Genomic DNA, 24,072 nt, shown 5'->3' with positions numbered 1-24,072 from the left:
ACAAAGTAGCACTGCATTTATGAAAAGTCCAACCACTGTACCAAACCAGCTCTGTCAAGGAACCTGGTTACTACACTGTATGTTACAAGCTGAAACAGTGAAACTTAAAAAATCTTCTGTAATCAAGCTAATGCCTTACTATCCATGTCCCTATCTTGGTCACTGAACTTAGTCCGGACTGCCTATGGCGGTGAACCATCATGGGCCCAACTGCCTATTGCGCACTAACTACCCCACATAGATCCCACTGGCACAAACTAAAAATTATCCCATTCACACTGCACAGTACAGTTGGAAATGGCACTACATCAAGGTCGACTAGGCATCTTTTAGTTAGAGCCATCAGGGTCTACAGAGGGAATTTCAAGAGTGCAGTGTGTTACAATTCTCTGCAATTCACAATCCTTTAATCCAGGCTGTGGTGTCACGTAGACAAGTCTTATGTTGAGATTGGGTTTCCTGACTCAATATATCTGTAGTGCAGAAAGTTGCATTGTAAAAGACATCTTTGCAGCAGAAGGGGACAGCTTTTATTTCATGTAAAGTGAAACTTGATTTTTCAGAAAATATTGTGTGTGCATATTATGTGTGACTCAGTTTCTCTTATGAATTGCAAGATTTTCTTTGAACAAATCCAGATGGGGCTTGACAATGGACTGGTGATTTGCTAATAAGTAGCAAACAGGCCTGGTCCTTTGCAGGAAGCCAGTTGATGAACAGAGAGCAAATCAGGAAAGGATCAAGTGACTAATAGCTAAGAAAGAAGAACAAGAGAGTTGAGGGGCCAAAGGGAGTGGATCTGTGTGGGACATGGTCTGCTGGAAGCGAGGGATATAAAGATCCCATTTAATTGGTTAATGAATTTAAAAAGGGGGTGAGGAACCGCTCCAGCCCAGCTGGCCTGGAATGCCTCCCCCTCATCCCCCATTGGGCTTGAGCAGCCTCTGCTTGCAGGGCACTTGGGTCCGCCGCAGACAGAACATTCACGTCCTTACTGGTACTGTAAGCAAGGATGCTTCCTTCAGGACTGGGGGCTGAAATGAAGAGCCCTGGGTTCCACCCAGACCTAGAGGGACTTGGCTGTTTTCTATTCTCCTTGATAACCTAGGGGTACTCCAAACTTTTAACAAACCCTTCCATTTTACATCACTGTCCAGGAGTCACTCCAGTCTAAAGAGGCCAGGGTTTCATTGTTCTCCTGTGGTGTACAAGTCTCCCCCGGAGATCCCATTCAAGTGGACTCACTGAGGAGAGCTTGCAGAGTGAGGCAGGCATGCTGAAGGCTCAGAGGTGCAGTCCCTGGAGGCGGTGAAGCCAAGTGGCTTACCCCAGCAAGGGAGTGTAACCCTGGAGGAGAGCAGACACTCTGAAGGGATTCCGTGAGCAGACACTGTTGAACAGCGCCATGGGAGAGCACCACTGCACTGCAGTTCCAGGATACCAGGATTAGTCAGCCTCTAAAAGTGAGAGAAGAGTTTAGACCAGTGTTTCTTAAACTATGTTATGCAGCACAGCAGTGTTCCGCGAGGCAGTCGAAGGTGTGCCACGGAGAACAGGTGACTTTTTCTTTTCCCCGACCCTTTTCCCCTCCTCAATAACTTTCCCCCAACCCTTTCTCTCCCCCCCCAACTTCCCCCTCCCCCTCAAAGAAACCCTTGGTGTTCCTCAAAACAAAATTGTTTGGCATTCCTCGGTCTTAAAGAGTTTAAGAAGCACTGGTTTAGACCCATTGATTAGCTACAGAAAAGCAAGCCTTGTAAGAAACTACATTTTCCCTTTCACAATATAATACTTGTAAATAAATGCAGCTTAATCACCCAAAAAGCACTAGGAATATGCTGACTATATGCCTGTGAGTACAGCTACTTCCAGAGCCAATCCATCAGGAACAAGACTAGATAATACTAGCGGAGTAAAAAGTGGAGTTTGGTCAGACATCACCAATACGTTGTTATTGTCCAGGTTTTTTAAATAGTTGTGGTGCAGGAAATTCTTGGGCAGTTTCTCGTGAGGCAGCTCATGCACTGCAACTTCCCTTTGCTATAGTTAGTTCTTGATGGCTACAGAGTGGGAAGGAAAGCAAACAGTGTAGAAGCCTCATTGGGAAAAGCTAAATGGTAGCCATAAGTGTTCTAACTCAAGTACACCCTGCAAACTATGCAACTAACAGAAGATGCAATTTCCATAATGACCATGTCTGGAAATAGGTAGAGTTGGGGCAACAATGTCTGGATAGTGCAAAGAAATTATAAAGTAGTAGGAGATAGGGTGTCAATCTGCTGCCTGCAGAGAACAGTTCTGTGGATGCCCAAATATGCATAGCAAGTGCAGAAGTGAGCATCAAAGCACATCACACTCAAATACAGAGGAAGTGAAAGGTGTTAAAAGGAAAATATACGAGATATTTGCCAGCCTAAACACAGTTTGTGGCTAACAAGGTTTGGCCAATGATCCAAACATACCAAAGATTCTCCAGATTAAACAATGAGCTAGCTTCCTGCTTCACTATCAAATACTGATTTAATAATTTGCAGACTTTCGTGTCACATTCAGAAAAACATCTGAGCTCAATCTGAATTACTGTATAACATTGTCAGTGCTAGTGCAGCTGCATCATTCCTGGAAAAGAAGCAAGTTTTCTAGAGTAGACAGCCTTGAACAGCAAGAATGGGAAAAATATATACAGGCCGAACATTGTATTTATACCATAAATAGGAAGTTAGTATTTAAATTGCTGGCATCCTTAAAGTAACAAAAAATTGTGAAAATCTGCTGGTGGCAAAACAATCCCTGCTGAGTTTCAGGGACCAACTCCAGCCCTTCTCATAAATCCTGGGCCTAAATATCTAAATTCAGATTTCAAAATTTCTTCCAGAAGCTAGCCCTTTTTATTTGTAGTATCAAACTTACAACTGCACAAATATTTCTGTAATATTTTTACTTTTGAAGACAATGTTTTATTTAGCCAGACATCACAGTTAAGCTAATTAAGTTTGGGAACAGATTTTTCCTTCTTGGGGAAGGGATAGCTCAGTGGTTTGAGCATTGGCCTGCTAAACCCAGCGTTGTGAGTTCAATCCTTGCAGAGGCCATTTAGGGATTTGGGGCAAATATTTGTCAGGGATGGTACTTGGTCCTGCTGTGAAGGCAGAGGACTGAACTCGATGATCTTTCAAGATCCCTTCCAATTCTAGGAGATAGGCAATCTCCATTAATTTAATTTAAAAAATTTCTTGTGCTTATTAGAGATGTTAAAAATCATGCATTTGTGAAAACATGAAGCCACTGAAGTTTTAAAAGTTACAGGTGGGAGCTGGTGCTTGTGGGGACCCTGCCCTGCACTCCAGCTGCTCCCTCTGATAGAGAGGTAGCCATGCGGGGGACAAATAGCTCCATGAAAGCTATTATGTGCAGAGAGCTGGCTTCCCATGTGTACCGGCTCCTGCTGGCTTCCTCCTACCCAACCTCTCCCCCCTCCCTGCCCCTACCGGGCTGCAGCCTTTGATACAGAGGCAACAACACAGGATGGGGGGGAAGCTCGTGGGGAGTCAGCTTTTAAGTCATCTCCCATAAGCACCACTTTTGCCTGCCTCCCTGTGCTGCTGCCTCTGTGGGAAGTTGAGGGGTGAGGTAGGGAGGCAGCTGCATGGGAGCCATTATGCACAGGGAGCCAGCTTCCCATGTGTATCAGCCTTCGCCTGCCCAACCTCCCCACACTGCTGGACAGGCAGCTCCATGGGAGCCAATACGTATAGGGAGCCGACTTTTAAGCCAACTCCCACCTGCTTCTCCCTCTGTTCCCACCACTGTTGCCTCTGTGGGGGGGCAGGTAGCTTGGGAGTTGGCACATACAGGGAGCCAGCTTAAAAGCCAGCTCTGCATGGGGTCCGGCTCCCACCTCCCCCCGCCAGAGGGATGTAAAAGTCACGTTTTGTTACTTAACCAGTTAAATGTGATGTTTAATTGGTTAACCAATAAGGGAGGGGTGCTCCAGCCCAAATGTGGCTTCCTGCCACAGGCAGAAGATACTTTAGCCTGGCCAGAGCAGCCCCTCCCTGTGCCTCTGCCCCCCTTCCTCTGCCCAGGTCCACTGCAGATAGGGGCTGTGTCATACACCAGGAGCAGTTCCTGTCTGCAATACACCAGGTGGTGGATCCCATTGAGCTGAGCCCCTTGCCCACAGCAGATGGGAAGCTGTTCCAGACCCCCACAGATTAACCAGAACATTAAGCACCATCTGCTAAGGGTGATGCTTACTGGTTAACCTTTCACATCCCTACAGTGGGAGGGGTGTATCCATGTGTAACCATTAAGAGTAACTGGTAAGTCTGGGCTTATCAGTTAATAATGAAAACAGATACATGATAGAATCCCTTGAGCTTATTCCACTTATTTTACAGTGCTGTTCATCTTGGAGTCCTTTGGTGAGGCATATTTTGGCTTTGTAGCAAAAAGCTAACTAAGGCCAGAAACTCAGTCACAGCTGTGACCCTTAAGTGTAGAGAAGGTCAAGCTGGAGTTTACACTGAGCTGATAAAGATTTCCCCATACTTTTAATTGGGCTAAACTCAATTAGCTTAATCAATGCAACCCCCGGCTCTGTTCTTTTTTTACACAATGGAGGGAAGCTCAAGTTCAAGCTCTTTTTGTCTTGTTTTCACTTGGAAAAAATGAGTGTTTAACTCAAGTTAGCAGAGGTAATGTGCTTCTGCAGTAGAAATAATAAAATCCAAGTGAGAGATCCTATACTTACCAAGGCAACAGATGCAATTTAACAACTGTGGCCAATAGTAAATAGTACTGCAAAAATGCTGGTTTAGGACACTTACTTCAGAATTCTCTTTCTGAAGATTAGTGAAGGTAGGTCTTTGCAAGCTCTATTTAGAGCCATCTCAAAATTCAATATTAAAAATAATCTTGGATTAAAAAAATAAGAAGTTTGATATTTTGCTTGATTTTAATCATATAATTAAATGTGATTATTTACTATTGTAGTAACTGTTCACTTATATATGTAAATAGGTTACCTTTTTCAAGACCTGAAGAAGAGGTCTGTGAAGCTCAAAACCTCATCTCTTTCCCCATCAGAAGCTGGTCCAGTAAAAGATCTCACCTACCCTGTCTCATATATGTAACCTTCCATTTAAATGGAGTTTCATAAGTCTACATTTATAACATAATATCACATCTTCCTCTGCAGTTCATTTGTACCATTTTATGACCAGGCAGTTTCAGTTTTTAACCTAAAAGAGAGGGGGCAGAAGGGGAGGAAAAAGTGAAAGTATAATCCACTGGAAAGAACATCTCTGGTAAATTAAATGTTTGTACCCATTCAGTCACTGTAGTTAAGTGCCTCATTTCGTTGACTGCTTAATATGCAGTCCATGTGCTTTCCCAGATCCAGTATCATATTTAGTCTATGGTATCTTGCTGTAATTGCTGTAGCTTGAAAAGTGGTTTCTATGTTTTATCCTGTCATATTTGTCTTTTGAGGATTAATTCTATACAGATACTTGACCACATTGTTTAGTATTAAAATTGCTTCAACATTTTTGCCTTATGTTGCCTGAAGCTACAAAATACATAATTTTTATATTTCCATACTGAAATAGTTAAGAGCCTTCGCAATAATTTTTGGTTTCTGGAACCCATTACATTTAAGTGGACCCATAGAGAAAGACCAGAAGAAACTTAGAAAACAACAGTTGAAGCCTCAGGAACATTTAAGAAAAGGTACTTGGCTAGACATTTAAAAACAAGATTTTCTGTTTAATCTTGAGAAGAGACATTATCAGGAGTGGGAGAACAGGAAAAAGTTCAATCTTTATTTTCTGTTAACTAAAAAGATCAGCAGAATTCACCTTTGCTTCATGAGCAGCATGATCTGCCAGCCTTGTTGGAAAGCAGACCACTGAGTTTCACAAACATTTCATTCTCTTTTGAAAGGAAATACTATATTGGCAGCAAAATAAGTGTGTTCTAAACTCCCAGACATACCTTGATTTGATATATAATTAACTACATGCGAGAGAGGAACATAGCAGTTTTGACAACACTGTTAAATAACTTGGCAGATCTCATGAGATAGGCAAAAGATCTAAGTGGCCCAAGAATAAGTTGGATACAGATCTGTTCACCTTACAAAAGGAGTTGTGTTTTTCCATGTTTAAGTTTAATATGATTTCCACAAGCCTCATTAAGTTACCGAGTTTTAGCATATAAAACCCGCACTCATATATAACTCTCACTCGTGTACAACTCGCGGTTTTTCTTTGCTATGTAAAAAAACCCTTCAGATTACCTGTGGACGTGTATAACCCATGGGTCCTACAGGCTAATTCACGATATCAGGATAAACTGCCATTGTCCTGCATTCCACCCGTTTTTTGTTAGGTACCCTTCCTGCTGCCAGCGGGGGGAATAGAGCATGCAGCACAGTGCAGGTAAGCTGGCCGGCCTGCAGGAGGGGAGCCACACTCGTGCCCAGACCCCCATGCAGCTGCAGCCAGGTGCAACCCACCTTCCTCCGGGCAGGGGAACAGAGAGCACAGCACAGGTGTGCTGGAAGCTTGTCAGACCCTCCCTGCAGCGGAACGGAGCTGACCCAATTGTAATAGGGCAGAGCTGTTTCTGACTAAAAATAAACTTGTACACCCCGCAGACATGTATACCCCACGGGGGCAGGGTCTGTTAAAAACGTGTATAACCCGCAGGCTACATACGCTAATTTACAGTAGCTCTGCACAGGAAAGGACCAAACCCACGTTTAAACAATTTTAAAAAATGTACACTCAAATCCACGCAGTCAGGTAATACATGCACAGAAACAGCTGAGGGAGAAACTATACTTGAGTGTTCTAATGAGCTCTAGAACGTTCCCAAATCCACAAACAGGGCCAAGGTGAGAGATGCGTCAGAGGTCCCACTATGAACAGGAGTTTCTAAGCACGAGAAGAGATTTCTGATGTCAAGCCAGCTTACTTACAGCATCTTCATGCAAAACTGACCTTCTGCTAACTAGAGGATTGAGAAAACAAGCAGAATATAGACAACTTCCTGACTCAGAGCGCACCCTCTCTGGCAAGGCAACAAAAAATCATCAATGGAGCGTGGGCAACTTTTGCTGACAAACAACAGAAGTACAAATAAGTTTCCAGGGTAGTCAGTTTTATCCCTACAGTCAACAGCTGAACACCAAGAGTGAAACTGGTCTCCCTTCTTCCAGCTTCTTCCCATTAGGCTCTACTTCTCCATGTTTCGGAGCAACACAAAGTTGAGCTAGGTCTTCTCTCCCCAAAAATGCAAAACAGAAAACTAACGCTAATTATCTCTCAGGAAAATTCAAGTGGAATGAAGACATTGTAGTTTTTGCCACTACATAACCCTCGACACTATTGCCCCCACTTACATGGGGGTAAAAATGATCAGTATTTCAACTTCACTGAGATTCTTAAGTGAGATTATTAACTAATCAAGTTAGTTGTGATCTTGCTGTAAAAAAAAACACCTTTTGGGGATGAAGAATCTTAGGCTGTGTCTTTATGGTAGGTAACTGTTTACTTGTACAATAAAATTAACCTTTTTGAGTTAGCCTCTCTCAAGCGAGAGCAACTACACAGAACTGAGTGTACAGAACAGAGAACAGTCTCAAACAGTAACCAACCAACTGCAGTTGAGGGAACTACCACACTTGAGTTAAAAGTTTGTATGAAAGACTCAAATTAGGAGCAACAATAATTAACTCTGCAACGAAGACAAGCTCAATTCCTTGCATCGTTCACTGTGCATTCTGGAAAGCTGTGAGCTGAACAGAGATATACAGATCATTAATAGAAAGGGAACGGGAGATTGCTCTTAAAGCTACATCAGAGAGCTATTTGCGCTGGTACCAGGATTCCCTAACATTAAGTGAAAATTCTAAATTGAAGCAGACATTTAATCCAAATCAGTTGCTCTCTCACAGAGGAAATGCATCAACAAGTGGTAGGGAGATTAACATCTTGTTTGAAAAGGACAATGTCCTTTGAGCAGACTGTTTTTCTGCTTACAATTTGTTTCAATTAACCCACTACCGTATTGTCTGAACAGATTAGCATATCCGCCATTCTCTTCTTAGGAACAAACAACAAACTGTCCTCATTTTCAGAATGAATGGCTATTGTACAGTACATCTTGACTTCCTTCTGTTATTGGGCAAACGTAACTGCACTCACGGGTAAGATACAATTTACATACCTCATATCAGCAAAATATGACCACCACATATTCCAGCAATAGATGCAATGTCTAAACCAATCACTGTATAGTTGAAGAGAAACTGTTTTATATGCAATTAACTCTCACCTCTTAACTATAAAACACTAAAATTAAATGCTATGAAGAATTAAAAAAAAAAATTACTTTACACTAAGTTCTTTACAAGCTTTGAACTTTCATTTTTCATATTTGATTTTGTTTTATAGCAGCACACTATAAAAAGGCAATTTATCTACTCAAAACCCCTTAGTAAATACTCTAATACACTTAAAAAGCACCGCACTATCACTTTTTTCAGCTTGTCACCTCAAACAGTTAACCCGAATTCCTGCTTAAGAGACAGGAAATCAAAACCAGGGCTTTAACAGTGAAAGTGCACAAAACAGGCACACTCTACACTTTGCAATTCACACCTTTTTCTGACACATCCAGCCTCTGCAAACTGCATACTCCTATGCAAATGCTTTCCTTTGAACTCTATTTGTTATTAGAAAACTTGTTAGGGTTTCCAGCTAGAATAAGCATTTTTACGCACTACTTTAAAACCACATGAAAATGTGCAGCACAATATATTGGCACAACATGGAAGTTGTCAGATTACACAATAAAACTCCATTATATTGCTCAGATATTCATGGCATTACACTGGCATCAAGCCAAAGCAACATGACAGTGCAATTTGATTTCAACTGTGCTTCACAATAAAACGGGAACCACTTTTTTAAAAAGCAAGCACTTTTGTTTCCCAATTTTCTTGTTTTTCCAATGTAGCATCCAACGTAAAAATGGCCATACGGGGTCAGACCAAATGTCCATCTATGACCTGACCTCCCCAGGTGAATGCTGTATCCCTTAGGCCTCGCCAGAACCCACCCTGCCCACCTTACCTTCAAGGTGTCCCTTATCCTGCCTTCCATCAGGGCCACCTGGCTGATGGCTGTCCCATCCCGTCCTGGGAGAAGCAGGACTTGAACTGACCACAATGCCATCCCCAGGTGACCTCCCTATTCCATGCCAACAGTAGCCAACACCAGATGCTCCAGAGGGAGGGATCACAACAGGTAATCCTCTCTCCCCTATCACCAACCTCCTGAGATACAGAGGCTAGGGAAACCAATTCTACCCTTCCTGACTAATAGCTATTGATGGACCTATCCTCCATGAATCTATCTAGCTCTTTTTTGAATCCTGTTGAAGTTCTAGCCTTCACCGCATCCTCTGGCAAGAAGTTCCACAGGTTGAATGTGCGTTGAGTGGAAAAAACCTTTCTTTTGTTTGTTTTAAACCTGCTGCCTATTAATTTCATTTGGTGACCCCTAGTTTTTATATTGTGGGAATAAGTAAATAACTTTTCCTTATTCACTTTTTCTACACCAGTCATAATTTTATAGACCTCTATCATATCCCTCCTTAGTCTCCTTAAGTTGTGCTGTCATCAACAACACTATCAAAACAGTTATAAAAAGTGTTATATGATCTAGCAACAAGTTTTGTAGTCTCAATGGTACTATATTGAGGGGCAAAAGGGGTGTGTTAGATTTATGATATGGAAAGCCATGTAATCTCTATCCCTGCCACATGAACCTAGGCTGACTAAGACTGAAAAATTAGCTGCTTTAAATCAAGGATGTGGCTGATCAGTTGCCAACCTGGGCAGTGCAATCATCCCAAAATGGTCCTGGGAGAGTTTACACAGTAACCTGGGCAAGGAAAATAATATTTAAAGCACTTTCTGATGATGACCAACACAAACCTTGCCAATGGTTTTATTTTTCCTGTCTAAGCATTATGTCCCATTGAACAGGTCTCTAGTAGCCCTTTCATTACATGCTGGAAGTTCTCTTAGCAAAAGAGGACGTGTTATTCTTACGCCCACAACACCAACTGATATAAACTCTACTAAAGAGCTAGTCAACATCTTCAAACATCCAAACAATGTAATTTATTGTCCCCTCATTCACTTAGATGGTGTTTTTTGCTTTGTTTAGCATCTTATATAAAATTTAAGCCTATGCAATAAGTTGCCATAGGACTGGATCCTAAAAAACAGAATACTAGACTACAAAAGTCACAGTATTCCACTAAGCTACCACTTTAGTTCTATCTTTTCCCTATTGTCACCTTGACTTTTCAGTTATAATTTGCAGTTTCATCTATACAACTGCTTAATTAAAACATACGAAATAATTTAACTGGCATTGATAAAAGGACAAAATCATATATTGTTATAAAATCTATGTATGGTGTGGATATTAACACATGCAGTCAAAATATAATAGCTTATTCAAATGTACTATTAAATTGATTCAGGCATCCCTGACAAGTTAGTGCTTAAAACATACTCCCTGTAGTTCTAGAAGTTATGAAAGGAAAGTCACATCAGACTGCCTCCAAATATGGCCATGTATTACCTTATGATACTAGTACCCGAGAAGAATGCCCTGGTTTCAATGAACTCCTACTTACACTAATTTCAGCAAGCAGCAATAGTGGAGAAATATATGGCACTAACCATCTTCTACTAATGTATGCCTGAACAAGGAAACTACTTTTTAAATGATGCCAGTGTATTATTTAAAAAGATTAACCAGAAAGCTTCAGAATATAAATACAATCAATACTGTCTGATGAGCACGGAAGCTTCCTTCAGCATGGACCAGGCCACATCTTATGCCAGCAAGTTGGACCCTACTTGGTATTGCTATTTTAAACTGATGTACTGCAAGTACTGCACGAAGGGAGAGAGCTGTTGTACAACATGGATCAGAGCAATACATACATAGAGCTAAACCAATCAAACAAAATACGCAGATTTTGTGTAGCAGCAATGGAGATAAGTGCTGAAAAAGAGCAAGATGATTTAAGCCAGAACAGGTACACAGAATGGAAAAGACAGGGAAAAAGAGGAAACATTTTTTAGCGCTAAAAAGTTAAGACTGTCATGAATCAACATTGTAATTTTGTTTTTTGTTTTTTTTTTAAAAACAGACCTACCCTTACTTTAGCTTTGCAATTAAAACAACTTAACAGGTCATTGAATATTTTACCATTGTATCAATGCTTACCTTACGCCTATAAGTAGAGCTATGAGCATTGAACAGATAGGATCTGCTATCATTAGACCATAGTTCTGCATCAGTATAGCGGATATGATTACACCAACACTTCCAAGAGTGTCTGCAACAATGTGTAAAAATACACCTACAAAATAACATTAAAAAAATTAACACAAACTCAAGATCCGCCCCCCCAAAAATGGATAGAAATATTAACATTAAATCTTTAAAGCAGACAAAAAAAATCTGTGCTAGCAAACTTGGTGCTGATGTACAAGACAATGTAAATGAACACAGGATTAGGTTCTATACCTTAAAGAATAGCTAATCATAGCATTCAGGGAAACCCTTTTTGTTTTGTGGCCATGGTAATAATCAAGAATATTCCATACTATCAGCTGAACTGATGGCTAAATGCCAGAACAGATTTAACTAGGTAACAGTCCTTCATCTAAAAGCTAGAAAGATTAATCAAATCTTTACCCCTTGTGGTCAACAGGCAATATTTCTACTAAAGGAGATCGAAAAAAATATTCTGCCAGCAGTAGCTTCGCAAAGCTTTTGCAAAACAAGAATGTCTTGCAAGTTACATAAACACTGTCCATACAAATTATCTGACAAATTTGACAGATTACTAAACATATCGTTTAAGATTAATAAATATATGGTTTTATATGGGAAGATACCACTTTAGGATAAAACAGTTAAAAGCCAACCTTTTGCAGCCAGCTAAAGATTAGTCTGTGGAGCTCTCTGCTGGCAAGTGTTGGTACAGTCACAGTTCATCAGTTGCTTTTAAAATAAGTGATTGTTCACAGCTTGAAGTATTTCACTCACAAACCTCAAAATATTTGACCAGATTAGACAAAGATTTGTATTTAAGAAAATTCTTTTCAGCAGAATTAAAATTAACTAAAGCTAGTTTTTTAAATTGTTTGCATAAGTAGACTCTAAACTATAAACACAAAAAAGTACAGCAACTTCAATATTTTTACTGGGAATTTCAAATACTTTTTCTGCCAAAATAAGGAAGGTTTTAGTGTTCATTTCAACATTCATTGTTTGCACCACAGGCAGGAAAGATGGCTTTGAAATATGTAAAATATATTCTAAATAATCGTCCAGTATCACTAAGTTTCATTTATTAAGACAAAACAGAGTAAGACAAGTTTGAATTAGATGAGTTAAACTCACATTTCATTCTAATTAATATCCTCTGCTAAGACCAACAGGCAAGAAAATTGCCTTAATTCTTTTTTTTTCCTGTTATACATTTGCTTCTGAAATTCAGTTATTCACAAACATTTTTATATTTTTTCTCTCTCCTCTCATGAACATTAAATAATAGGTATGGTAGAAAACATCAGGTAAGGTTATGTCTTCCAAGTGATAGGTCTGACACCTACAGAATAATCCCGAGGCCACAAAAGCATCCGATAAGAGACACCACAAGTATGGTATACATTGCTTTATATCAAGTATAAATAAAGCAAGAAAATATAGTTACATGTCACATACTGGCTGGAGTGTGGTTGGGTCAGACAAATAGTGATTAAATAACCAAAGTAATTTCTTATTTTTCTTGTTTAACCTCCCCATATGCAACCAAAAATTCCCTTTGGAACTCATGCATTGTTCTGTTTCATTAAAAGCCAGACAAAACCAAGCACAATTGCAGATATCAGACAGCCTTCATGCATACCCTCCACAGAGTTCTGGTAGACCTTGGAGGAGAATAAAAATATCATTTTCTTAGGGTGATGGAATGTAAGTAGAAAATTAGATAAATGGGGCTGCAGAGAGAGGTTCACAGACACTGAAGCTGTACAACCACTCAGTTTCCTTCTACTCTCCCAGAACAAAGTGTAGCAACTCTCAGTAGGTAACCTTAGCAGTCTTCCCCAAATCCCTTCAATTACTAGGAATCACCCAAGGCCTTCATTCTGAGAGAAGAGGTAAAGAGATAACTGTTTCCTCTGTAGCAGCAGATAAAGCCACAGCATGGACAGCTCAGATATCCCCACAACTGCTACGGCATAAATCACAAAAAGCCGGAAAAAGTTAAAATAGAAAGGCAGCAGTATCGTCAGCCGCCATCTATCCTATCCAGTGGCTCCTAATCCCCCCACCCCTCTTCTGTTTATTTGGAGATGGAAGAACACTACACATATCCAACACTAATACTGCAAGATATCGACTGGGGTCGAGAGATGTTCTCTACCACCTGCAATCCCTATTCCCAATATTACACTATAGAAAAAGAGTTGATCCACGTATCCAGAATGAGCTATTTAGAGTTTAGCTTTACCTAGACAAGATGGTTATTCACTCACTATATTCTCACTTTCCTGAAAAGTGAAAGTAAGTTCTGCAACCCTCAATTCTTTAAAATATGAATTATTGGTCAAAGCTTTTCAAGTGTGTTCCAGTATGACATTTCATTACTTTCCAGAGCATGTATTGCCATAGGCATCTGAAATGCAAAAGTTAGGTCACTTGTATAAACTTTTCACATTGAATTTTCCAAGAAAATAAATCCAACACTTAACATTATTTTCTGCCTGTTATTAATATCTTAAAGAATACCACTGAATTTAAAGCCAGCATCTAAATGAATCTATTCTTTAAACTGATTATTTTTGTCATACCTTCTAAAATCTGTCTGCTGGATCCTGCAGCCCCTTCAAGAGAGTGATCATCTGTAGAGATAATTATTGGCAAGTTAAGCCACATATAATGCATTCTTCTAACCTTATCAATTCTCTTGAGCATCAGAAAGTAAAACCAAATTAAGTGGCCCATATGATTATTTTTGACAAGCAGTCATAAATTTGGCTACAAAGTTTCATTCTGATATAGCAGATGCTAAGGTAAAGAGCAAGTTGAAATGAAGATTTTGGGTGGGAGTGTGTATGCAGACACACAGGTACCCACAAACACCCTGTTTATTTAAACCCTTTCTTTTTTCCCCTAGCACAAGACACTTGCGCCTGAGAGCACATTATTTATGCTGGGAGGCAAGGAATAAATTTGGATAACAGTGATGTTTGGATAATAGTGTAGACCAGTGTTCCCTGTAAGCTATGCATTTGTGGGGCCACTCAAGAGAGTTTCAAAGCCACTCAGCTGATTAGCAGAATGCCCACAGCTAGGTTTTTTTGTTTCTACTGGTGGTGCACATTCATACATGCCTTGGTGCACATAAAAAAATATTATGCACATGGATGGGGAAAAAAATCCACAGATGGATAGAAAAAAGAGATAGGAGGGAACACTGGTACAGATGCTGAGCCACGAGAAGGAGCCACTGCTGCCCCCGGAATATACCATTTGAATTTTCAAATGCATAAAATGTATAATAAAATGCCAGATCTTCAAGACACAAAGTGTGAGGGATGGCAGAGGAGGCTGCAGTCCTGGTGGGGCAGAACAGAAACTACATTTTGAACCCTGTCCTAGACACTTGAATACTTGGGTGGGAATAACTGTTACGTCCAAAAAGATATATTTATTTTGCTATGCATAATGCATACAACAAATGTAATTTATTCAAGTAATATCAACTACATGGCATAAGTCAGGCTAGTTTTGGAAAGGGCTTTTTGAAAAGCTGGTACCTTCAAGTTTTCTTCTACACCAAAATGTTTACAGTGAAAGTTGCATGTTTACTGCAACTCAAATCGTAAGTATTAGATCAGTTCTTACTGCAAAGCTGAATTTACTACAAAGCTCACAATAAAACATTCCTTATATGCCTCAAAAAGAAGCAGCATTAATTCATGTATGCTACAAGATGCATTAAATTGAGAAGAATATGCCACTAGCATTCTCCTTTTAGAAACATTTATTCCATATGCGCTGGCTAAAACAAGCTGCCAGCACCTTCTCATCTATCCAGACAGACCCGTGCCAGTAAAATGTAATGGTGCATTCCAACCCTCGCGTATGGCTTTTGTTTTCAGATCAACACTTACCGTGACAATAATCCTGATCGTGTGAGTGTCCCTTCCCATGACTGTGACCATGAGTGTGCCCATGGCCATGTTTTGATTCATGGCTGTGACCGTGGCCTCCATGACTGTGTTCATGGCTGAGAACACCATTAAATAGAGAATGACTGTGTTCATGCCCTATAAATAAATACAAATGTCAAAATATTATATATTTGAACATTAAAGAAAATATGTTCACATTCACTTCTGAAGTTCTTAATATCTAACTACTCCTCAAGGAAAAATAAACTTTCCTTTTCTACAGAGGTTAGGTAGAGCAAAAACTAATACATTATGGATGTGAATAGGTGACTTAAGCATTACCTTTAATACATTACCTTTAAAGGGTGATGCCTGCCAGGTAATGGTTAACCATTACCCAGGAGCAGCCTGCTGAGTGTGAAGGACTGCTGGCTCCTAGCCTGAATAGGCTGGGAATTAACAGCCTCACACAGAGCTGGAAGCAACTGCAGGGGAGTTTGCTGGCTCCCAGCCAAATGGCAGTCACACAGGAGGCCGGAAGCAGCATCCAGGGGGAGAGAACAGGAGCTGCTGCTTTCAGCCCCACAAAAAATTGTGACTCGTAGCCCATGCGGGCTGGCAGCCAGCAGTCCACCCACGGTCAGAAGCATCCAGGTTGGAGCAGCACCCGCCCAAGGCACAGTACTAGAGCGGCCCCCTCCACTTACCCCCATTAAGGGGTTAATCAGTTAAATATGGCATTTAGCTGGTTAAATGGGATTCTAACACCCTATAATACATATAATTCAAAACCTAAATTAATCCAAGTTATGTTGCTGCACAAAATATTTACTTAACTTGAACAAGAAAGTCAAAATACTTTATAAGGTAGGGATGTTAAAATGCGCGTAATTTACTAACCATGTAACTGCTTAAACTGTATCAGAGGCAGCAGCTCAGAGTGGCAGGCACTTCCTTGGAGCAAGACCGGGAGCCACATGTAACCATTTGGGTACCAGATAAATTCATGCTTATCAGTTACCAGTTCAAACAGCTACATTCTTATATCCCTATTATGTGTTATTTTCTTAAGGCAAGCCATTTTATACTACCAATGAAATACAGTATTCTGTATGCGTTTTTGTGCACTTCCAGCTAAGTTTGATGAAAGCGGCCATACTATTCTGCTGCGTTTATACTAAGTTTTTTTAAAATCACATTAAAAAGACTGCATAAAATACTTGTTACTTTCATCTGTCAGGATCGTTGTCATTCACAGACTATCAACAAAAAGTTAAAGCAATACCAAACATAGAAATATTGCATATAAATATTGCATGTAATTTGAAAAACAATGCTAAACAATTGCAAGGACAACTGAAAGATTTTCTTCTTAGATTTAAAATTTTTCATCAGCTATTCCCCTGTACAATGCTCTAAGGACATTTCAGTCTATTTAAAGAGAAAAATCTCTTGTATAAATACAAATTCTTGCAATCTCTTCCAATAAACTCAAAGTTCCAGACAGCAGATTCATATTTTCGCGGTTTCCATTTACTAGGAGTTCAATAAGAGGAAAAATGGGAACTTCCTTAATTATGCAGAAAAAAACCAAAGCTGTACATTAGGGATGTCAACATGTAGACAACTACAAGATAAACCAATAAGCCTAGGTTTATCCATTAATCCAGTCCACTACACACATTCCCCCACCTGCTGCCTCTGTATGAGAGGCAGAAAGGGGGGTAAAGGGGGAGAAGAGACGGAGCCAGTGCCAACGGAGAGCCAGCTTTTAAGCCAGTTCCTCATGAGCACCAGATCCACCTGTCCCACCCCCTGCACTGCTGCCTCTGATAGAAAGGCAGCAGTATGGGAAGGTGAAGGGGTAGGCAGGAGCCACTCTGCACCTGCCAGTTCCACAGAGGGAGGCAGGAGTCAGAACTCAGGGGGAGCCAACTTTTAAGCTGGCTCCCCTCCAGCACCAGCTCTGCAGAGCTGCACCTGCCTTCCCCTCCCCCCCCCCCCCCCCCACACACACACAGTGCCTTTATCAGAGGCAGCAGCATGGGTAAGGGTGGGCAGAAGAGACTGTCACGGAGCAACCTCTGTCCACGGTGGGCCTGGGCTCACTACAGAGGCTGCTCTGCAACAGCAGTCCCGGTCCGTAGGAGAGGAGGGGGTGAGCTCCTTGTGGAAAGAGGCTGCTCCATGCCAGAGCAGGCTCTGTCTGTGGGGAGCTCAGATCTGCCCATGGACAGGGGCTCCTACAGCAGAGCAGCCTCTGTGCTTGGGGAGCTAGGGCACTCCATGGACAGGGGCAGTAAGCAGAAGCTGGTCTGCACAGGGAGCTGGTTTTTAAATTGGCTCCCCCTCACAGACCAGCTCCCACCTGCCATCCCACCCTGCTACCTCTGATAAAGAGGCAGCACCACAGGGTGGCAGGGGGCTTCCCGGGAATGGAAGCCCCCTACCCCCCAGGGACTACCAAGTAGTCATGTAACCACTAACATTTTATGCGGTTACACAACTATGTAATTATGTGCTACCACCCCTACTGCACATGACTCATGCTTGCCACTGAAAGACACAAAACATGCACCAAACAGGCCCTGAACACAAACCGCCAAAAAAGAATAGAATAATGGGAATTACATCTGCCATACCAGAGCCATGCGAGTGTCCATGGCCTCCATGTTGAAAAACAAATATTCCTATAAGATTCACAATGAATCCTAGGATAGACACAGGAAGAAGTCTCTCATGATGAACATCAGGAGGCTCCAATGCTCTCTACAAAAAGAAGCAAGTTTAATGTATTAGCTATAATCCTACCACACAATTAGAAGCAATATTAGAGAACAGAGACAGTATTACATATCTGATTTGAAGCAGGCATTTTCTGATTCAATATCTAAAAATCAAGAGATTAATGACAGCTAATTAGGAATTCTGGTATTCTAGAACAATTAGGAAAGTTTTAAAAACCATAGTACCAAACAAGGAGGAATATAGGTAGCAAGTCACTAAATTTTCCTAGGGTCTTTTCATGTGTTATTAGAGCTACCTTTCACGGTCATCTCCTTCCTCATATTATGTTATGGCATTATTCAGCTCAAAGTAATATCAAGTCATATTAGTTCCCAGCTGTACTGGGACTAGGTACAATTATTTCTCAGTCTAAAGACCTTTCTGGAGAGAAAAGTGTCGATGTAAGAAATGGAGCACAGGGTCTCTTCTTGGGAGTTTTAATTACCCCTAAAAATCTTATATTAAAAACTAGCTGGACTTACCCCGGCGTTGCTTGGGAAACCAGAGAAACAAAATGTAGAAAATTCAGGAAAGGTGGGGACCCTGAGCCAGGGGACCCGCTGAGCCACAGACCCTGCGGGCTGATGGCTCCTGGCCCACACGTGACTGAGAGCAACAGGACCCTCCTTCCCTCCAGGACCAAGCAGCCAGCCCCCAGGAGAACAGTACACAGTCATGTGGCCAGTAGCAAGGGGACTTCTCTTTGCAAGCTTGGCTCAGGGATCCACCTGCCTTCCTTGACAAGCAAAAGCTCAGAGCTCACATCTAACCCCAATGGCTGAAACTAGATACAGAAGAGCCCCACTCACAGCACAAACAGCAGCCGACTGGCTTCACAGCACTGTGACGCATTGAGGGTTTAACCCGGCCCCGCCGCCCTGCGCTGCAGCAGGCACACGGATTTCTTCTGCTCGGATAAACCCAGCGAGCTGAGCAGAAAGGCTGGCCTGCTTTGGTTTTGGTTTCCGGAGGGGGAGGGTGGCAGGTGGGGAGCGACCCCGGGTGGAGGGGAGGTCACACGCGGGAGGGGCACTCCAACTTGCGCCCGGGGCTGCAGGTGCCACGGGGGGCAGGGCAGGTGCCCGAGCCGTTGTGCGCATGGGGGTGGGGGCACTGCGTGCCGGCAGCAGATGAGGGGGGAGAGGGTCAGTTATGTAACCTCGCGGGCAGGAGGGGGCGAGTCCCAGGAGGCTGCATGAGGGAGGGGCGCCACAGCTCATGCCCAGGGCCGCAGGGGGCAGGGCAGGACCCTGATCGGGTCCAAAAGTACCTTAAAGCCTTCTCCTGGAGGAAAGGTTATCCCATGCAAAGTTTGGTTGCGATAGCTCTTAAAGTTTCCAAATTATTAGCGCACAAACATACAAACGTTTTCCTTTATATATTAGATTGAAACAAATTCATCACTAAAAGGGACATCACTAAAAGACTCGGAATTATTTTTGCAGTTAGTGATGTTTCCTTTGACACCAGTTAATCCTATAAGTATATCTAACAAATGTGGAACAGGGCTAAAAAAGGAAGAAGTGCCTGCACATCTACCACGTGAATGGGTAGGGAAAAACCAATGCTCTGAAATTAGACTGTCTATTACCAAAAGGCAAATATAAGATGAGAGCATGAAACAAGGGGAGCACTCTAATGAAAAACCCAGTCCTACATTCACAACAGAAAAGGCAAGCTGTCATTTTACCAGGTTACTACTTTTAACCCCTGTGTTGGTCCCTCCATACTTCATATCAGGCTTTGAGATAGTATTTTTCCCAGCTAGTTTTTGTAGTCTTGGAACAAAAGTTTCCAAAGTTTTAAAGTGACTTATGAACCTATGTCTCACTAACTTTCAACTAAGGAACTAAGTCACTTGTGAAAATAAGATTTCCTGCTTTTGAAAGTTTTACCCTTTTATTATCACCAAATAAATAAGCTACTGTGAACAGACCAGAAATCTAAGAAAACACATCTGAAAGTTTTCAGATTGTTACTAAAACCTCTTGTAGGCAAAAATCCTCAGAATAGTAAAAAAACCCATTTTTTCTATTATTTCCTGCTGCCATTTTTCTTCACGATACTGATCTACACTATCGTTGCTATTTGACAATCGTATCCCTTTCTTTCCCTTTGACAAGCTACTAATTCTAACTTCTTACTTAGAATGCTCAGGCCATACAAAATGCTCAAATGGCTTTTGTTTTTCCAGACTCATTTTTTCTAACAAGGAAAATTCCACAGAGTACTATACTGGCTACAGAAGAAAAGTTAATCTGACAGAATTTAGTATCGTTCATGTGATCAAAATATGTTATTCTGAAAGCCAATACAGATACTCTGAAAAATGAAGATATATATATACATATATACACACACACACACACACACACACACACATCCAACATCAATGCCATCTGATCTTCTTTAGTCTGTTCAGCTGATTCAAATTTAATTGGTTAGGAACATGATTACACACAATCCATTAAAAACATTTAAGTTATGCTAGCCTCTTAAATATGCTCTCCAATAGCTTCTGCAAAGTTGAACATTTTTCAGGGGATACTTATTTATGGAAATTGACCTTTAAAACATACCTCGACACCTTCAGAGAAAATGAAGAATGCTGTGAAGATCAGAAACAGACCATTTACAAAACCAGCCAATACCTCTGCTCGAACATACCTAAGAAGAATCAAATCAGCAATACCATGTTACCTCTCCCTTTTATAAGCTTAACATATAGATGTACTCAGAGTTTCAAATTTCAATACAGCTGAGGCAGAATGGTGCCATACAATGGAGTATAGTTTATTCCCTCATTCCTTTGTAGTTATGTACAAAGGAATTTTTTAGATGGAAAAACTGTTATATGAATTAAATGGGGGAGTTATGAATGTCAACCACCTGATTTTTCTTGGCTTTGATATCAAACAACTATTATCCACATTGTAACAAGTTCTTTTCAGATGATGTCAAAGTATATTACATAGGGATGAGAAAATCCTTGTATTACAGACAAGGAAAATAGCACAATATTTAGGGACCCCTGGACAAGGTCTTTCAGAAAGCCACCAGCAGAGAGAATAGGACTAATGTCTCTTGACTTCAGATCACTGATATAAACACTGTAACAACCTGCTTCTCTTTCACCATTTGTTTACTGTTTTTCAAATATCACACTGAGATGAAAGAAATGGTTATCACCTTGTGGTAACTGTTTGAGATGTTCTATAAGCATGGATCCCATGGTTGGTGCAGCAGCACCCCTTGCACGGGTATTCTGAACTTCAAATAACCGTGTCCAGTAGAAGTCACGCATACATCTTTCATGCCCATACCTCCCCTCTCCCTACCTGTTCACCCTCAGTTCCTTCACTGCCCAGAGTCTCAAGATGAGTCTCCAAGCAGCGAAGATGGAGCTTGAGTCAAGGGAGCCACGCACAGAACCTCTTGAACAACAGTTACCATAAAGTAACAGTTTCTTCTTTATGTTCCCACGTGCATGGCTCCCATTTATGGCGACCAACTAATTCAGTGATATAGGCAGTGGGAACTAGGAGCTGATCTTCCAAGCTGAGCACATTCTGAGTTCAACCTGCATTCCAGATGTCTATACCAAGAAGAGTAGTGGTTGGTCTGAAAGCAGAGCATCACATAACTGCTTGTGACACATGGCCAGAAAGGGTTAAACATCCTGGATAAATGACCCAAATTTAATCTTTAGAGACATACTGGTTTGGCATGCACACACATAATGTTACAGGTTAACAAAATGTAATGGTTCCTGTCTAGCCTGTATTCATCTCTCTTTGAAGTGTACAGGCAGTCCCCAACTTACACGGATCCAACTTACGTCGGATCCGCACTTACGAACGGGGCTTTCTTGCCCCGGAGCTCGCAGGCAGCGGTCCCGCCACCTCAACCTCCGGGGCGAGAAAAGCTGCTCCCAGTGCCCCTGGTCTGCTGGGGACAGTCTCCAGCAGACCAGGGACACCGGGAGCAAAGCCGCAGCGGTGGCGAGGTCCCGCGCCTCTGAGGCTTTGTCAGAGCAAAGCCTCAGAGGCGGGGCACCCCGCTGCCGCTGTGCCTTTGCTCCCGGTGTCCCTGGTCTGCTGGGGGGGGGGGGGGGGGGGGCGCGCAGCTAGTGTGCCCCTCCTCCCCAGCAGACCAGGCTTTTGTTGCGGACCCTGGGGCTCTGGGCACTACTGGACCAACCCGGCAGCACCCCAGCTGCTCTGCCCCAGGCGTCCCCAAGTCAGCCGCTGCTGAAACTGACCAGCACTGACTACAGGAAGTCCAAAGCAGAGTAGCTCTGCCCCGGGCTTCCTGGAATCAGCCGCTGATCAGTTTCAGCAGCAGCTGACTTGGGGACGCCTGGGGTTCTTAAGTTGATTCTGTATGTAAGTCGGAACTGGTGGTCAGTTTCAGCAGCGGCTGAATCTGGACGCCAGTTCCCACTTACATACAGATTCAACTTAAGAACAAACCTACAGTCCCTATCTTGTACGTAACCCGGGGACTGCCTGTATAGTAAATCAGCTGTGAACAGAAGAAAGCATTTGCCTCATGTTAATCCATATAAATAAACTACCAGAGATGCTTGCAAAATAGGTCTATTGGGAAGAGTCCATAATTGCCTATTGTTTGCCTGTGACAAGAAGCCTAGGACTATATGAAGACACTTGAGATCTGATCCTTTTTAATCTCATATCTATTTAAGCTTCATTGGGGGAAGTTTGAATCACAAGACTGAGACCTTCAAGACTACTTGGATTCACCCTGAATACGCACACTGGACTATAACCCCGGGCCTAATTCTGTCAGAACTCTTTGCATCTACAAAGCTCAACATCTCTACTACAAATCTCATCTCAGTACTGTATACAAATCTGTCTGTGCTGATCTTTTAACCAACAATCTCTCTTTTTAATTAAAAAACTAAATTTTATAACTGGCTGGATGTATTTGGATAAGCTGAAATATTCATTAACCTGGGACATGATGGGTCTCATCGTCTAGGATTGGTAGAACTTTCTGATATAATAAATAAGATTTTCAGTCATCCTCATCACATTTGACTTGGGTGTCTGGGTGGAAGCCTAAGGGTGAGTTTCTTTAAAAGCAGTGGTCACCAATTGGTCAATCGCAATCAACTGGACGATCCTGGAGACTCTCCCAGTTAACTGCGACCCCAGTAGTAAGGCATGCTTGCTGATTAGCAGAGCCTGCACAGTCTGCAGCTTGGGTTCAAATGTCTCAGCCTATCTTCCTTGTCCTACATCTGCTCCTGGGATCTTCCTGCTAGCTATATGGAAGTAGGGGAGAAGGGGAGCACGCAGATCAGGCGGTCCCATCTCCACAGCTTGGGAGAGGGCACAGCCTGGCTCAGGAGGACTCCAAGCAATTTCCTCTGAAATGTGGTATAGGACTCAGTGCAGTGCCTTTCTTAAAAGGGATAGTGCACTGTTTAGAAATTTCCCGAACAGACAGCTCGCACAGTCTGTCGCATACATGCTCTCCCTGCCACCTCTTCTCATACCTCATCTCTACAGATCAGGTAAAGGAAGACAACAGGGCTCAGGAACAAGAGCAGGAGAGCTTTCAGTGCCTTAAAGAGATAGCTCATGGCATCTCCCAGAAATGTACTTATTCCGCATTAGCCAACAATGTGGCCCAAACACAGCGCATACACTGTTACCCATGCACACATCTTCTGTGTTACATACACACACTAGGTCATACACATACTGTCTTTCACACTCATCTCCCAAAACAAACTTGTATTATTGTTGTTGCTACTTCATGGTACTTTATGCACTGCACAAATATTCTCTGTAATTTTATTTTTTCAAAAGTATGTTATTTTAGTGTTTTGATTGGTCTATGCATTTTTCCCCCTTACACTTAAATTTAATTCTTTGAGTTCTAAAATGCCTAGCCTGTCCTGGCTGGAGTAATTATAGTTATAGCGACTTTTAAAAAAATATGTAACATTAGCAGATTTACTCGGTATT

General features: G+C 41.8%; 1 protein-coding gene across 2 annotated transcripts in view; it reads right to left on the bottom strand.

The window, feature by feature from the left end:
• The window catches only part of SLC30A7 (solute carrier family 30 member 7), a 54,454-nt gene that overhangs the window by 15,568 nt on the left and 14,814 nt on the right, over window positions 1-24,072 (bottom strand). For both annotated transcript variants that reach the window (XM_075936615.1, XM_075936616.1), the window contains exons 4-8: window positions 20,653-20,740; window positions 17,929-18,055; window positions 15,287-15,442; window positions 13,961-14,011; window positions 11,322-11,457 (exon numbers count right to left, since the gene is read on the bottom strand). In XM_075936615.1, coding sequence (XP_075792730.1) covers window positions 11,322-11,457; window positions 13,961-14,011; window positions 15,287-15,442; window positions 17,929-18,055; window positions 20,653-20,740 — 558 coding nt within the window. The remainder of the gene's footprint in view (window positions 1-11,321; window positions 11,458-13,960; window positions 14,012-15,286; window positions 15,443-17,928; window positions 18,056-20,652; window positions 20,741-24,072) is intronic.

The sequence above is a fragment of the Pelodiscus sinensis genome, chromosome 9 (genome assembly GCF_049634645.1).
Source record: "Pelodiscus sinensis isolate JC-2024 chromosome 9, ASM4963464v1, whole genome shotgun sequence".
NCBI lineage: Eukaryota > Metazoa > Chordata > Testudines > Trionychidae > Pelodiscus > Pelodiscus sinensis.
This window is presented reverse-complemented; position numbering and strand designations above follow the sequence as displayed.